General features: G+C 37.9%; 1 protein-coding gene across 3 annotated transcripts in view; it reads right to left on the reverse strand.

Moving 5' to 3' along the window:
• Positions 1-165: 165 nt before the first annotated feature.
• Positions 166-16,758, reverse strand: part of NAA16 (N-alpha-acetyltransferase 16, NatA auxiliary subunit) — a 60,191-nt gene continuing 43,598 nt past the window's right edge. For 2 of the 3 annotated variants that reach the window (XM_080917283.1, XM_080917282.1), the window contains exons 13-20: positions 16,321-16,449; positions 9,887-10,100; positions 8,176-8,369; positions 6,058-6,166; positions 5,072-5,170; positions 4,598-4,741; positions 1,405-1,502; positions 166-934 (exon numbers count right to left, since the gene is read on the reverse strand). In XM_080917283.1, the coding sequence (XP_080773409.1) occupies positions 737-934; positions 1,405-1,502; positions 4,598-4,741; positions 5,072-5,170; positions 6,058-6,166; positions 8,176-8,369; positions 9,887-10,100; positions 16,321-16,449 (1,185 nt within the window). In that variant the 3' untranslated portion in view covers positions 166-736. Of the gene's footprint in view, positions 935-1,404; positions 1,503-4,597; positions 4,742-5,071; positions 5,171-6,057; positions 6,167-8,175; positions 8,370-9,886; positions 10,101-15,639; positions 15,782-16,320; positions 16,450-16,758 lie in introns of those variants that run through there. The other variant, XR_013975045.1, reaches the window with a different exon arrangement.

Here is a 16,758-nt window from a genome sequence, read left to right on the forward strand (position 1 = left end):
AATTATGGTTTAAGCTCTCATCTGAATGGTTGTGTGGGAGATAGTGCTGTGCTGTAATCTGTACTCTGCCCAATCCTCCTCCCTTGAAGAAAACTTCTCAGGATAAGTTACTTGCTAACTCTCTAAGCAACTCAATCAAGAAAATACAATTCCTCCACAACAGTCTGTAAGACCAGATAGCTACACAAATTTAATGGTTAAATGTACATGATTAAGAGGCAAACCAGTCTTCACATTCTGAATCATCAACATAATACTGGTGTATCCTTATTCAACCATAAAGTATCACTTTTACGGCTAAGACAAAGGAAATAATCATACAAGTTAAGGTTAAAAGGGAACAAATCACATTATCTACCAAGATGGAAAATATGGCTATTTCTTAAACATTAACACTTCAAAATAATTAACAAACAAAAAGTCAAACAGATTCTGAAACTAGGACCTAAAGAAAATAGCCTAAGAGTACTGTCTATACCTTAATCAGCAACTGAAGTATATAAAACAGAAGCAACAACACTCATAATTCAGGAGTGTAAGACTGTACAAGCATAAACAAGTAATTGTAAATTTCTATATAAATTGGAGGCCAGACAGCATAAAATAAGCTTACACAATATTCCATTTAAAACTTCTATCCAAATATTTTATTTCATACCAGTTTAAAATGTACAGTGGAAAAGAAACCCTGATGTGAATTCAGCTTTGAGTCTGTGGGAGCAATTTCCCTCAAAATTCAAATTTCATTTGTCAAGAGCTTATGGTCAGCTGTGTGTTTCAGTTCAGTGCGGAGACTGAGGGCTTCACTTGCAGCCGGCAGAAAAGCAGGTGTGAGTGGAAACAGGTTATGGCAGGTCTTCCTGTACTCTTCGTACTGGGAGCTACAGTTCCCAAAGCTGCCATCCAGCAATGCCTCAGAAACCTTTATTAGAGTCTATTGGGAGAAAAGGAGAAAAAACTAACTGTAAAACTAATAATAATTTTAATCAACAGAGACAACGTATCCCACAGAAAGACTGAGTTGCTGCTTCCTCTCCTCAGTAAACAACCATTCCAGATAAAGAATGTTAAACTCTAACTCTGAGCTCGTCACGGTGGCACAGGCCTCTCTGATCCCAGCACTCAGGAGAGTGAAGCAGGATTCCAAGTTCTGTGTAAAACGGCACTGAAGATGAGCTAGGAAGAGGTACCGACTTCATGCTTTGTTATTTCAGTTAACTCAAACTCAAATATACAACAGGTTTCACTTCCACATCCATAACTTGCCTGAAGTCACATAGTAATAATGGATGGAGGTAAGATTTGCATTCAGGCTGAGCTCTTTGACCCACTTAAAACTATGTTGTAAAGATATATTTTGTTAGATCTTGCAAGACCTATAAATCAAGCTGTAAAGAATCTTACCTTCACATTTTTATTTTTTATAGTTTCATCCAACTTAGTGGCTGTAGCAATTGCTTTCTCTTGCCTTGACTTATCCAGAAAATACATCATTTTAGCACCTGAAATCCCAAGACATTATAAACATGAGTAACTCCTAAGGCTTACGTTTCATCTGATTTATACCGACCACTCAGATGTGGCTTAAAGTGTTTAATTAATCAGTGGTGGGCTAGAAGAGATGGTATCAATAAGCTTCAGGCAGCCAACTGTGACATTTCTTCCAAATTTCTTCCTATTTAGTAACATCTCACTGAACCTTTTGGCTGCATTGAGACTATGAATTACCATGGCCAAACTATCAGAAGAGAAGGTAAGAGCACTTGCTGCTCTTACGGAGGATTCGGGTTCGGTCCTAGCACCTATGTAGGGGCTCACAATCTTTAATCCAGGGAATCACCCTTTCCTGGCCTCCACAGGCACTGCACACATGTGCATCAACATACATACAGGTAAACACTCATTACACAAAACATTTTAAAAATAAATCTTAAAACAAAACACTTTTTCCTTCACAGTTATTAAACACTTGCTGAAAAAAAAGCCCAATGTGACACTATCTGTGCTTAGAAACAATGTGACTCAAAATATGAAAAGTATAGGGCTATCTTATACCATCAATCATTTCAGTCAGAACCACTTTCCAACAGCATAGCACCTTAAAGTAAAGCATCTAAAATCAAATTATTGCGTGAAAGTATATATTCAAAGAAAGATCTTTCCATAATCATAAGGAAGGTATTTTTAAAAGCTATTTAAAATAAAACACTACCCAGTTCATATATGTCCTATAAATATGATCTATGTTCACGGTCTCACTGTATCCTTATTAATATACATTATTTGGAAGTAATTTGTTGAGAATGCTATATAATATTAACTTACATTTACAAAATGGTATTTTGACTTTGTTTTATTCTTATATGGAAGACATTTTCCTTTTCTTAAATTTTCACAAGCAATTTCTCACAATTATTAAAAATGTTTTCTATTATCCTGATATTCTAAAAATTATTACTTTCACCTATTATTTAAGTTTTTTAAACTACTTTTAAGATATGTGCTTCTGTGGGGGGATGTTATGCAAGTGAGTACAGGTAGCTGTGCTGGCTGGTTATATGTCAACTTGACACAAGCTGGACTTATCACAGATAAAGGAGCCTCCATTGAGGAAATGCCTCCATGAGATCCAGCTGTAAGGCATTTTCTCAACTAGTGATCAAGGAGGAGGGTCCAGCCCATTGTGGGTGGTGCCATCCCTGGGCTGGTGGACCTCGGTTCTATAAGAAAGCAGGCTGAGCAAGTCAGGGGAATCCAGCCAGTAAGTGACATCCCTCCATGGCCTCTGCATCAGCTCCTGCTTCCTGACCTGCTTGAGTTCCAGGCCTGACTTCCTTTGGTGATGAACAGAGACATGGAAGTGTAAGCTGAATAAACCCTTTCCTCCCCAACTTGCTTCTTGGTCATAATGTTTGTGCAGGAATAGAAACCCTGACTGAGACAGTCGCCAGAGGCCAGAGGTGCTGAATTCCCCCCTAGAGTTGGAGTTAACAGGTGGTTGTGAGCTACTGATGAGACGCTTAAAATCTAACTCAGATCATCTGGAAGAGCAACACATACTTGCTCTTAACAGCCGAGCCATCACTCCAGCCTGTTCTTAAAGAGAAATTCTCTGTTCTTTCTGCTTAGAAATGTAACTTTTTATTAATGTATTTCTTCCAAATATGTCAGAATGGAGACTTCTACTTTAACAACCAAGTTCAGACTAAAATAATCTACAAATAAATATGGCGTAAGGTAGAACAATTAATTTTGGTACATTCTTTATTTTGTCTTCAACTTTTCCATCATCTTTCATCTAGTTTTCATTAATGATGCCCTTGACATTTTAGATACTTGTGTAAACTGTGAAAAATCCTTTCCATCACAAGACATGATACAAGAAAAATTTCAAGACAAAAAGTAGATAAAGCAAGGCTAGGGATGTAGCCCAGTTGGTAGAATGCCTGCCTAACTTTGCAGGAGGCCTGGCCACAGTCTCCAGCACCGCATAGGGAGCAGCTCCCAGCACTCAGGATGTAAACGCAGTAAGAAAATTTACTCAAATTCCAAAGTCAATGTTAAATTTTTGGTATAAACTCCCTTTCAGACTTTTTCCCAGGCATGTTTTTACACAGTTGAGATTTATTGTTTGTTAATCTCTGCACATGTATTATGAGAGCTACTTATAACCAGGCAGATGTAATCCCAGCACTTAGGTCAAAGCGGGAAGATTAAGCCCAAACTCAGCTACATACTAAATTCAAAGCCAGGCTGGGCTACAGGAGATCTGATCTCAAAACAAAACAAAAACAAACAAACAAAAGGCTGTTACTATTAGGATAAATTGTTTAACTAAACACTGATTTAAATTACTACTTGATATTCCATTCTACTATTTACTACTGTTTCCCATCTCTGAACATACATTCTAGTTCATTCTCTTTCCCCCAATTTGTATACATTTCAGTAGGTATCTTTGCATTGGAAGCTTTCTTTGCTTGGAATAATTTGGTTTGAGCCAGGGTCTGAGTATATAGCCGACTAAGGCTAGCCTCAAACTTACCATCGTCCCGCATCAGCATGTGGAGTCCCAGGGATTACAGGAAAAACTACCCTTCAGTTGGATTACCTTACTTACAATAGTATGACTACAGAATCAAGACATATGTAATATCCAACTTTTCAAAAAGACATTATTTGTGTTTCATGTGTATGTACTTTGCGTGTGTGTGTGTGTGTGTGTGTGTGTGTGTGTGTGTGTCTGGTGCATGTATGTGTGTTTGGTGCACACAGAAGTCAAAAGAGAGTACTGGAGTTAAGGGTGGCTGTGAACTACCATGTGGGGCTTTGAAAAACTAAACTGGGGTCCTCTGCAAGAGCAGCAGCAACTCTTAACTGCTGGGCCATCTCTCTAGTCCCTCCTGTGTAACTGTTAGTAAGACAGAGACAGACAAACTCTTTCCTAAGTGACTTTCTAACCACATAGGAGTGCTGCTTACTATACACCCCTTCCTAACAACAACATTTTGGCCATTTAAAACCTACGAATGGTCCTGTGCTGTTTTCTTTATTCCTTTGGAAATTAGTTATACTGAATACTTTTCCAAATACTAACCTGCAAGTAGATGCTGAAGAGAGGTAGCATTGTGTTTGAGAAAATCCTCATTAAAGTTATGCAAATCTTTGTTGACAAATATCTTCTTCATTTCTTGAGCTAAAACTGTGCTCACAACGTCTGGAAGATTACTGTGATTAGATACTACAAAAAAAAAAAAAACAAAAACATTTGGATTTGTTTTTCATCTGTACTAGGAGGGGGGACCAACTGAAAGATTCTTATACTTAGGGTGTTAAGTTTAATGTGTGTGTGTGTACACACATACACATATATACATACATAGCATTAACAGTCTAGTCGAAGAAGCACTAACCCTATATCTCACTGTTGAGTCACAGGCATACACAGCACCATTTGAGGATCAGCACTGGTTGTTAGGTCTCTGCAGTCTCCCCCCTGTCCAGCTAGATGGAAGATGGCTTATATTTGCTTCTCATAGTTGCACGCACATAAACATCTCCTTATACTTACCAGATTTAGAAAATTTAATCAAGCATTCATGTAACCAAGGATTATTACTGTCAATGGCAAAGGCTCGTTTAACAGACTGCAACATTAGCAAAAACTTCCCTGTACCAGAAAAACAAAACAGAAATGTGGCATGAGTATTTGTGTTATTGTCATTTAAATTCAATCTGAGAACTTAATTTTAAAATGTGTGAGAAAAAATTTAAATTAATTTGCATTATCCAAGACAATTTTTTTGCTTTCTGAAGAAAAATCTTAAAAATTGTTTCACGTAAATATCTTAGTTAGGTTTCTATTGCTGTGATAAAACATGAACAAATTCAATTTGGGGAGGAAAGCATTTATTTCGTCTTACAGCTGGGAGTTTATCATCGGGGAAGTGAGGGCAAGAACCCAAGACAGGAATCCCAAGGCTGAAGCTGAGGCAGAGGCCATGGAGGAACTCTGCTGACTGGGTTGTTCAATCTGCTTTCTTACACTTCAACGAACCACCAGTCTATGGGTAGCTCTGCCCACAGTGAGCTGGACTCTTCCAGATCAGTCAAAAAAATGCCACAAGCCAATCTAGTGAGGATATTTTCTCATGGGAGACTCCCTCTTCCCAAATGACTTCAGTCTGTGTTGATACAGAACCAGCCAGCACATGTAAACAATCTGTATAATTGTTCACACTATCCTCACACTAAATTTTATTGCAAATTTCAATATGTTGCCCAGCAAATTTTTGAGCAGGAAAGTGAATAAGAATCGAACCTTTGTGGAAAGTTGAAATAAAGCTCTAAAAACAAAAATGAATCTAAAGCACAAAATTAGTAATTAATAGTCAACATTATAAAGTTTAGAAGCTGAATTCAAGGCTAGGAGTGTGTAGCTCAGTGAAAAAGCACACGCCCAGCATATGTGAGGCCGAGGGTTCAACCCCTGTACCGTGAAAAACAAAACAACAATTAACAGACATATGCAAACACCAATTCAATACAATGTGTTACCTTTCCTAAAATATATTTCAAAGGCCAGCAGGTGGGTATAAATGTTATCAGCAGCAAGGGTTTTTAGAGGAGTGAGGAACTTGATGGCCTCCTCTAATGGATTGTCAACCTATTTTGAGGCAGAAAGAAAAACTTTTGTATTTAAAAAGCAGGTAACACAAGCCAAATTTCCCTCAAGTTTACATATAAAGATATCTATTTGTATACTTTCTTATATAATCAAACAAGCATGAAACATTTAGAAATTATCACCTATAAACTAATTCAAAAAACATGGTCAGGGGATGGAGACAGCTTCCAGCACCATGGTAGGTAGCTTACAACCCCTGTAACTCCAGCTCCATGAGATCCCATGCCCTCTACTAGCTTCCATAAACAACCTCATTTCATACATACATAAACACAAATAATAAAATGAATATTTTTAAAGGCACATGACCAATAGTTTTCAAAATAGAAATAGCTGCATTATTTTTATAACTATAAAATCAGACTGTTTTATACAAATCAAAAACTATTTGAAATTATTCCACAGAATTTATGAAATTATATACCAAGTACTGGTAATACCTTATATATTACAAATGTCAAAAATAGAAAAATATCATAACCTGAAAATTTTTAAATGTTTATTAGATTTCTAATGAGTGAATCAAAGTTAAATATTTCTCTAAATCTGGTCCCCAAGATAACTACTAACATTTTGACAAGATCTTAGGGATGAGGTACTGTTTTTAGAGGCAGACCACTGTCTTAGTTTGGGTTTTACTGCTGGAAAAAGATCAAGGCAACTCTTATACATAACAGTTAACTGGGGTTGGCTTATAGTTTCAAAGGTTCAGTCGATTATCATCATGGTGGGAAGCATGGTAGTATCCAGGCAGACATGGTGCTAGAGGAGCCAAGAATCCTGCATCTTGATCCAAAGGCAGCAAGGAGGAGACACTCATTTCACACTGGGTGGCTGCAAGCTTTGGAGCCTCAAAGCTCACCCCCATGGTGACACACTTCCTCCAACAAGGCCTCTTAACAGTACCATTCCCTGGGCCAAGCATATTCAAACCAGCATGACCATTTATAGAGTAAGACATATTAAACCAATGATTCCAGACTTCGTAAACTATTATACTGCTGCTACAAATTTCAAAAACTGGGTGTCTTTAAAAACCCCTTTCAGTTTTGTAGATTATAAGTCCCACACTGCTCATTGGGCTTAAAATCAAAGTGTCAGAAGGACTGTATTCCTTTTCCTGGGTTCTACGGAAGAATCCAATTCCATGCCTTTCTCTACTTCTAAAGGTGGCCCACATTCCTTGGCCATTGCCCTCTTTCTACTTTAAAAGCCAGCAACAACACATTACTTCACTCACTGCACACCGTCCTATCCGTGCCTGTGTTTCTCCACTACTACAGGCCCTATCTGATCATACTGGGCCATGTGGACGTTTCAGACTAATCTCAACTGTCCCCTTTTCTTTTATTGAAAAGATTTTTCCCCTTCACATAATATACCCTGATTACAGATACCCCCACCCTCTTCCTCCCAGTTCCTCTTCACCTCCACTTTATCTAGACCCACCCCCTTTCTGTCTCTCATTAGAAAATAAACAGGCTTCTAAGAGATAACAAAATAAAATATAGTAAGATAAAACAGAAACAACACATTGGAATTGGACAAAACAAACAGAAGAGCAAAAATGGCAAACAGTGACCCCATTCATTCTTGAAGTCAGGAAGCCACAATATATACAAGCAAAGAGCCAGCTTCAATGGCTGGAGTCTTAAGCTAATCTCTTCATCTTAAGATCCGCTTATTACATCTTAAAATTCTACCTGATAAAATTTAAATCTCCCTTTGCCATGTACACATATTGTAGGAATTAGACTGTGTCTTTAGAGGACCCTACTCTGGCCTATAATAGCTCTCTAAGTAGCATTAGCCAATTTTTTGCTTGCTTTGGGCATTGCATATTACCATTCAAACAATAAACAATGGCTCTTACATGACTTAAAATATTGCAAGTAGCTTCTTTTTATTTAAATGTTTAAATATACTATGGCCAGAACAAAATCAAAGAGCATAAATGTTACCATAAAACAGCTGTAGACTCAACTCACCCTTTCTAGTTTTTCAGGAATAAGTTCTTCCTTATGACCACTGGTGACTTCTTCTTCTTCCTCTCTTTTTTTCTTTTGATTTTTCTGTTGACGTTCCCTTTCTGTGTGCTTTCTCTCTTCTTCTACCTTAGCCTTTTTCTGAGCTCTTCTTTGCTTGCTAAGCATTTTCTTCAGTTCTTTGGCTGACAGGTTTTCTATAAACATTCAAATGTGCAAAACATGTGACTGTCAGTTTTCATTTTTTTGTCTTTTTTAATAATATACACTATTAATATAGCCTTTCTTTTTGGAGGAAATGGAGGTTAATTATGTAAAAGGTTTTAGAAAGTATTCTGGTGACTAGTCAAAAACACGGCATACAAAAGGGAGTCAATACAAGTTGGTTGCATTAATAACTAAAAATAATTTCAACTAAGCCTTGCCTTTGTAATAATTTTGTACCAGCTTGACACAACTGAGAACCATGAGACTGTCTAGATGAGAGAGAGCTGAGTACTGTGTGTACCTTCACTCTCTGCTCTTGACTGTGGCTATGAGCAGCTGTTTCAAGTTCCTGCTGCCTTTGTCTTCCCTGCTATTATCCTAACCTGGAATTGTGAGTTAAAATAAGCCCTTTATCCATTAGGCTTTGCCAGCATAGTTTATGACAATAGGAAGCAGATGCAGTCTCCCACACAACAGGTAACAGGCAAATCACTTTATCCCTCTCAATTTTGAGTTGCAAAACATATACCAACTATGCTCTTGGGATGATGCAAGGGTGAGAGTATGTAATGAAACCTGAACTCCCTCTCATCTACTATACACCGGGCCTCTGTGGACACTGGCGCTCCAGTGACGGACAAACAATAAGGCAACCTTACTTCCAGTAACGCAGACACCGCCGTCTGTCTGTAAGATCACATACTTTTCCTGAGGTACTTAAAGCTTTTAAAATTGTGTAATTATATAAAATTTACTTAATTGTATATATTTATAAAAATAAATGTTTTAATTTAAAACACTTGTGGGTTTGTGGAGTAGTGGCAGAGAGGAGGATGAGATTGGGGGTGCATGCCCTCCTGCATGTATGAAGGTCAGAGGAACTGGTTCCCTCCTTTACAGGGGTTCCAGGCATCAAACACAAATCATAAGGCTTGTATGGCAGGAGTTTATCTGCTGAGCCATCTCACCAGCTCTCAAAAGCCTTTTCTTCAATTACCATTTAATGAAAATAAAGTAGCATATAGACATTTATATTCTTTATTAACTGATGCTATAAAAACAAAAAAAAAAAAAAAAAAAGGCAGTGCATGATGCTGTGGTACATCCCTATATGGAGGCTGAGGCAGAAACATCAAAAATTTGACGACAGCTGAGCATTAAGACTGGGGACAGGAGGACACATGCAAGTCCTCTCACTTGGTCGATGGAGATATGTCTATGTATATAAAGAGGAATTTACCTGAAGTTTCTCTAGCTTTTTCCTAATGTATGAATTAGCCAAAACTGTCTTGACACCCACTTGACAGCATGTCTTTGATTGTTATTTTAGGTATGTAAACTTTTGGAGTGAGGCAAGACAATTTGCTATGGTATACAGTGTATGACTAATCAGGGTAGACAACATTTTCATCTCCTTAAGCACGTGTTGATACACTCTTCTATGTAATACTGATAATACTCTGGTAATATTCTCAAGTTCAGTATTCATTCTAAATCTCTTCATTACCTGAATCCATGTCTTGTTGTTTGCTGTCACTGCTTAAAGGGTTATCATGTAATTTCAAATATATTTCAATTGCTGATCTAGCAGCCTTGAAATAAAAAGCATGTCTTCTGAGAGTGTCTTCTAATCTCAAGAGGCCAACATAAGCTCGGAGGGTCATCTTTCTCATGCAGTATGTATGGAAGTCAAACTGATCATCCGTTATCTCAACAAAATGCTTAAAAACAAAACCACAAGATTATCCCTTACATTTATGTCAATAAAGCTTACCTTTTAAAAGAGAAACTATACAAGCCTCCAGAACAACACAGTCACAGTTTCACCTGGTTGCATTCAACGTACAGTGTCATTTTTACAGCTGCAAAATGGAACACACCTGACCTCAACCTTCAGGCTCTTCTATAATCTACCCTATTTCCTGACATAATATGTGGCAGTGCCCTATGTTGACAAGAGAAGTATCATGTTATCCTTTAACCCTGGAAATTGGTTACGTTGATGTGGTTTGCCTCCGTACTCCAACAAAAACCAGCAAGGCAGAGCTAATCACAATTCTGAAACTACCTGCATGCAGGCTCACACCAAATGGTTACAAATCTGACTCATCTACTCCTCCCTGAGCTCTTGTGTGGACAAGACTCACCATTTTTAAGCCTCCTTCCTACAGAGTGTAACACACAGCACAGTACCTACCAATGGAAGAAAGGAGCTTGTCAGGCACAAGTCTTTAATTTCTTAGTGCCTTAATTATTTAATGTGAAGGTAGGAATAATCTACACAGCAGTTTCTTCATGATCAAGCAACACATTTTAAAGTTTATTCTCACTAGTAAAGTGTTATTACAAAGACAGCATTATGACTTTTTCTTAGTGAAGAAGCTCCCATTAACATATTAGCATATCCATTAATTCTTAAATTTTAAGTCTTCGTAGTAACAAAAATAGTTAACTTCTTCCTAAGAAGTAAGCTCAACACTTTCATCTAATTCCAAAGGACTCCCCAACCCAAAGCTTAAGTAGTAGATGCTTTCATGAAAAGAAAAAAAAAAAAATCACCTCCAATATATACACAAAACAATCTTAAAACTTAGTTTCCCCCACTCCATTTTGGTTTCTCCAGACTCTATAGAAAACTGAAGCGCTTCCTAGTCCCTCGGAGAGGAGGGGTACTGAGGTGGTCTAGTGACTACGTAGAGGACACATTACATCAATTATTCCTAACCACTTGGTATTTTTAGTTATCTTGGTAATTAGAAACATGCTATATATACAGAATCACACTAAATACCTAAGAGTTTAAGAAGTCTAAAAAGAATAAAAGTATCACATGAAGAACAAGCAACAGGAAATAAACATTTCATATTAGTTTGTGTATTAGAAAATCATGTTTTAATGATATTTGGAAATTAAATTTTCAGAGACAAATTAGTAATGTCATCAATTTATTTTTTAAAAATCGAAGACTAACATATTTCATAATATGGTGTTAGTGCTTTTCCTTAATGTAAACCAGGCTTCCATAAGAGTAACACACTGAAATCCAACACAGGTGGCTAAGGGAAAGAGCAATGCTAAGTCATGAAACACAGTAAGATGAGAACGTCTAAGGAACTGCACGACATTATTTAAGTTGAGAAACACATGAGGAAGGGACGACAAGCTTCGAAAGCTTGAAATATCAGTAGTGGATTTAAGTCACACTCAGAAGTGATCTGGAACCAACAACACTTGATCCACCTCTTCATCAGTGACAGCCCACAGGCTGCCTCTCTCCAGTTGATGTCCTCCATAAACTGGGTGACCAATTTAGCCCAGTTTAACAGAAGTCTTCCCAGTTTCGCCAGTGAATACACTGTGTCTTGGAACCACTTGACCGTAGGCAAACCTGGGTGTTTACTTATTTCATATAGCTTTTTATAGTTTAAAAACAATTAAAAAGCTAGATAAAATCAGAAAAAATGCAGCTTTGGTTTGATACTACAACTATGGTTTGATATTTTGCTTTGGAATAAACAGAGGTACTGCAGAAAACTACTTAAGCAACCAAATACATAATCTTAACCCTTTCTCTCCTGCCTGACAGCCGCTGTTGGCAGATGATCAAAATTAGGCTTCACTATGAACTTTGAAGCCAGCACTGACTATATAGCAAGACCCTCTCTCTCCACAAAGCAAAAAGGAAAAAAAAAAAAAATGGGCTTAAGACCAATTGCAAGGAATTAGGAAAAGCTCCATCAAAGCTTTAGAATATGACTTTATTCAGAAACTGTGTGACATCCTCTTCTATGTCCAATCCCCTGTCTATTATGTCTCTGAATTCTTAGTTGAGATAACAAAATGTCCATTCCTAAAAATGGTGAAATGGGGAGGGAACACCACTTGGAGTAGCGGAGGGAGGGGAAACTGCAGTCTGGATGTACTGCATGAGAGGGTGGGTGGGTGGGTAGGTAGGTAGGTGGGTGGGTAGATAGATGATAGACAGACCGATAGGAAAAACCCTTTTCCTCTAAAGATTATAAAGCCTGTGAGAACTTAAAAAGATGCAAGATATTTTATTGTTCCAGAAATTCTAGAGTAAATAAACAATAAGAAATAATATAATATTATATACAATATATACTGCTCTGACCCAAATATAAGCCAGCACACTAAAAAGAGATCCCAATCAGTATTTAGAAAAAGAAAAATAATTTAGGATGCTGCTGTGAACACAAGTTTATTGATAGTGCTTTGAAGACAGCTGTTTTGTTAAAAAAAAAAAAAAACATAAACATCAGATTGGACTGGGCCACATGATCTTTACAGATAATCTTAACATCCACTGAGAGGGCCAAAATGAAGACAGAAAAGGGACTATGGACCATTCCAGAACGCTAAAATTTCAACTCCAATTTCTAAGAAGCCACAATTGAAATTGTCAAGACAGAAAGACTTGTTCCTTATCCTTAGCTTTACTCCTATCTAAAAGAGAAAATGCAAAATTTTATTTGTGATCCGTATTTATTTCCTTATTAAAATATAAGCCAGGTATAAATTAACTTATGAAGTAGTTATAAATCATTTTCGAAAGATGGATGTGGGGGCTGGAGAGATGGCTCAGCGGCTAAGAAGCACTGACTGCTCTTCCAGAGGTCCTGAGTTCAACTCCCAGCAACCACATGGTGGCTCACAACCATCTGTAGTGGGATTCAATGCCCTCTTCTGGTGTTTCTAGGGATAGCAACAGTGTATACATTAAATAAATACACAAATAAATAAATATTATTAAAAAAAAAAGATGGCTGTGGTGGTGCACGCCTTTAACCTCAGCACTCAAGAGGGAGAGGCAGTGGGATTTCTGAGTTTGAGGCCAACATGGTGTACACATGATCTACATGAACGTCAGGAATACATGCAAAGTGAGAGTCTGTCTCCAGGAAGAAGTCATCTCTGGATTTTATACTTTTGTATGTGCACATGTGGGCATTTTTGAAGATGCAGGAGAATATGATGTGTGCATAAGGTCAGAGATAATAAACTCATGTCTGTTCTCAGGTGCCTTTGATCGACACAAGGTTTCTCACTGGCCAGAAATTTGCCACGTTGGTCAGGCTAGCAGATCCAGTGATCCAACATCATTCTACCATACTTCTTCCATGGATTCAGAGGATCCAAACTCAGGACCTCATGCTAGCAAGGCAAGTGCTGTGTGTGTGTGTGTGTGTGTGTGTGTGTGTGAACTTTTCTCTGTGGGTTCATGTAGAGACCAGATGTTGAGACAAGGTCACTCACTGACCCTGGAGCTCACTATTTCAGCTAGACTGCCTAGCTAGGAAGCCCCAGGGGTCTGTCTGTCTCGTCCCCTAAGATGTGTGCCTCTATGCCTGCCTGGTTTTTGCATCAGTGCTGGAAATTTGAACTCTGATCTCATGCATGTATGACAGGTTCCTTAACCACTGAGCCATCTCCTCAGCCCCCAAGCCTGAAATTTATACTCTAAAATCTTTCAAATGACATTAATAATTTTCTTTCAATGTATTAATTTTATTAGAAGTCAGTCATTGAGTATTTAATATATTTATTTAAACTAAACACATCTCTACATATATGTAAAATATACATTATTCATGAGTTAAGCTTTTTTATTTTTAGTACTAATATAATCATTACAAGTGACATAAGAAGTGGCACTTTCCTTATATTTTGGGTTTTTCAGAGTAAATGCCTATATCAAACTCTGAATATAGATAGTAATATTTTTAAATAAAATATGCCACATGACCAGAGGGTGTTGATTTTTACATTTTAATCTCTGGTAATTAATGTAACCCTTTCCTTCAAATATACTTTCTTCCAATTAAATTATTTTTGAACTAGAAGTAGTTTAAGAATTTAAGAAATTCATTAAGAATTTAAGAAATTCATTCATGTTATTCAGCCCAAATCACTATAAACTTAATGATATACAGTAACAGAAGATATATTTAACATAATCTAGCAATCTAGCAAATGCCGAAAAATCATAAAGCAACACAGGAATTAATATTAAGAAGAATTAAGACTTAAGTTACAAAGGTTCCAACTATAATGGACCTACAAACATTTAAATTAACCTTCTACAGAAAAATGAGAAGGTTTCTAATTGCATCCTTGCTCAATGTAGTAAGCTGCAAATGCTTAGTAAAGAGTTACAGCCCAGTGACCATGAGGTACATGCAATACTTTAACAAGCTGGAGGCTTAGATCAAGCCGGAGCATTTACATAAAGTACTGATATTCAGTCATTTTTTGCTGCTAGCTTTGTTTTTTGTTATGGTTTGTGTTGACATTTGTATATGATGGCACAGATGTACCATGGCACATATGTGGAAATCAGAGGATAAACTAGGTTCTCACATTCCACTTCCTTTTGTTTTGCTGGTTCTTTACCATTTCTATATCTTATGTGTGTGTTTTGCCTGCATGTATGCCTGTGCAGCATGTACATGTGTAGTGTTCATGAAGGTCAGAAGATGGCACCAGATACACTGAAATTAGAGTAAGGAACAGTTAGAAACCACCACGTGGGCACTGGGAATCAAACCCAGGTCTTCTGTAAGAGCAAGGTCTTTTGCTGAGCCAGACATCTCTCCAGCCCCTCCATCTTGTTTTATAAAGGTCTCTCTGGCTGTCTGTGTACTCAAAGCTGGTCCACGTTTCCTGTCTTCACTTCATGTCCACTTCCCAGCTCAGCACAGAAGCCCTGGGGTTATAGACACCGCGTCAGGTGTTAAGGATCCTAGGGGTCTGAATCCAAGTCACTAGGCTTGTACAACAAGCACGTTTATACACCAACCAATCTCCTGTCTGTTTTTTTGTTGTGACATGGTCTTACTATGTCACCTAGGTTGACCTTGAATACCATTTGCAACTCAGGCTAGCTTCAAACTTATGATCCTCCTGAGTTCTGGCCTGCACCACCAGTCTTAATTCTGTCTTACAATTTCACCTGATTTAAACTATCATGTTTGGATATTTAACATATAATCCAAGAGGCTTATAATTCTCAAAGAGAAACTGAGAAGTCTTTCCCCTAGAAATACAAGTTTAAAGGACAAGAAAAATAAAAATAAAAAACAAAGCAAACTTTGGTGATTTCTATAAAGGTTCTGGTATAATCCTAGTTCCAATTCCCATTGAAAGCCACCCCCTAAAACAGAGCCTTCTTCTGGGTAACCTCAGGAGTTTCACAAGGGAAGAAGGCCAAAGTGACTGCCACAGTGCAGACATCAGGCTCACCTGACTACGACGCCTGTGGTTTTATACTGCGTCAGCAGGGGAAGAGTGGTGCCGAGTGCCCCACAACTGAGGGCTGCTGAGGACTGCCTCAGGGGTGCATTTGCGGCTCCTTTCCTCCTGTGGTCCATGTAGAAGAAGAGTGCTTCAGAGATGACAAAGAACAGGAAAACAAAAATTCACACAAAGGAAAAGAAAAGTGCCCTCACTAAGGCATATCACACACATAATTCTAAAAGCAAGTAATAAAATAAGCCTGCAAACTGGCCATTTGAGGTACAAGGTACTGATCGTGAAAACAAACATCCTGGGAAGACGAACTGGAGAGAGGCTGGCTGTGGACCAGATCCTGACGCTTAAGGGGGAAAGAGGTTGCCACCAGCTCTGTGTCCTTCTAGGCTGTTGATGAAAAATTAAGTAATGGCCGGATCAGGGAAGAGAAACTGTGAATGTATGTCAATGATAGCACAGAATGCTTTTACTAAATTGTTTTCTTTTTAAGCATGTCAAAAGTATCAAAAAAGTAATCATTTATTCCACAATGCTCACAATACTAAATATAAAAATTGTTTTGAAATGAAGCTGTCACAGTCGGTCAGAAGAGGCGGACAGTCCAGTGCAGACCTGCACCTCCTTTTCTTGTCACTTACAGATGAAACTAGAACCCACACCCTAACAACTCACCCTTTCTACTTCATGGCACTTTTTCAGGGCATCCCCGTACCTCCCCAGGCGCTGATAGGCAGAAATGCACTCCGTCTCAAACCACATACACTGCATTTCATTTAGATTTTCCATAGCAGATGTTCCTTCCTAAAACGGAAAGTTGCATAAATATAAAACAGCAAGCAATAAAACGACTCCCCAAAAGTCACCTTTCCTTTTACAACTATGGCCACAAGTATTAGGGTGCCAATAACTAGCAATGAGTGTAATGACATTAAGGCTTGCGATATTTTTAACAATTTATTGATTTATTTTGTATGTTTGTATATGTGTATACATACAAGGCACAGCACTTCTGGAGGTCAGAGGACAATTTGGGGGAGTTAATGGTTTTCTTTCACCATAGTGAAAGTCTTAAAGATCTACTTGTAGGTCCTGGCAGCAAGCACCTTCCTC

Source organism: Micromys minutus (genome assembly GCF_963924665.1).
Source record: "Micromys minutus genome assembly, chromosome: 5".
In the NCBI taxonomy this organism is placed as follows: domain Eukaryota; kingdom Metazoa; phylum Chordata; class Mammalia; order Rodentia; family Muridae; genus Micromys; species Micromys minutus.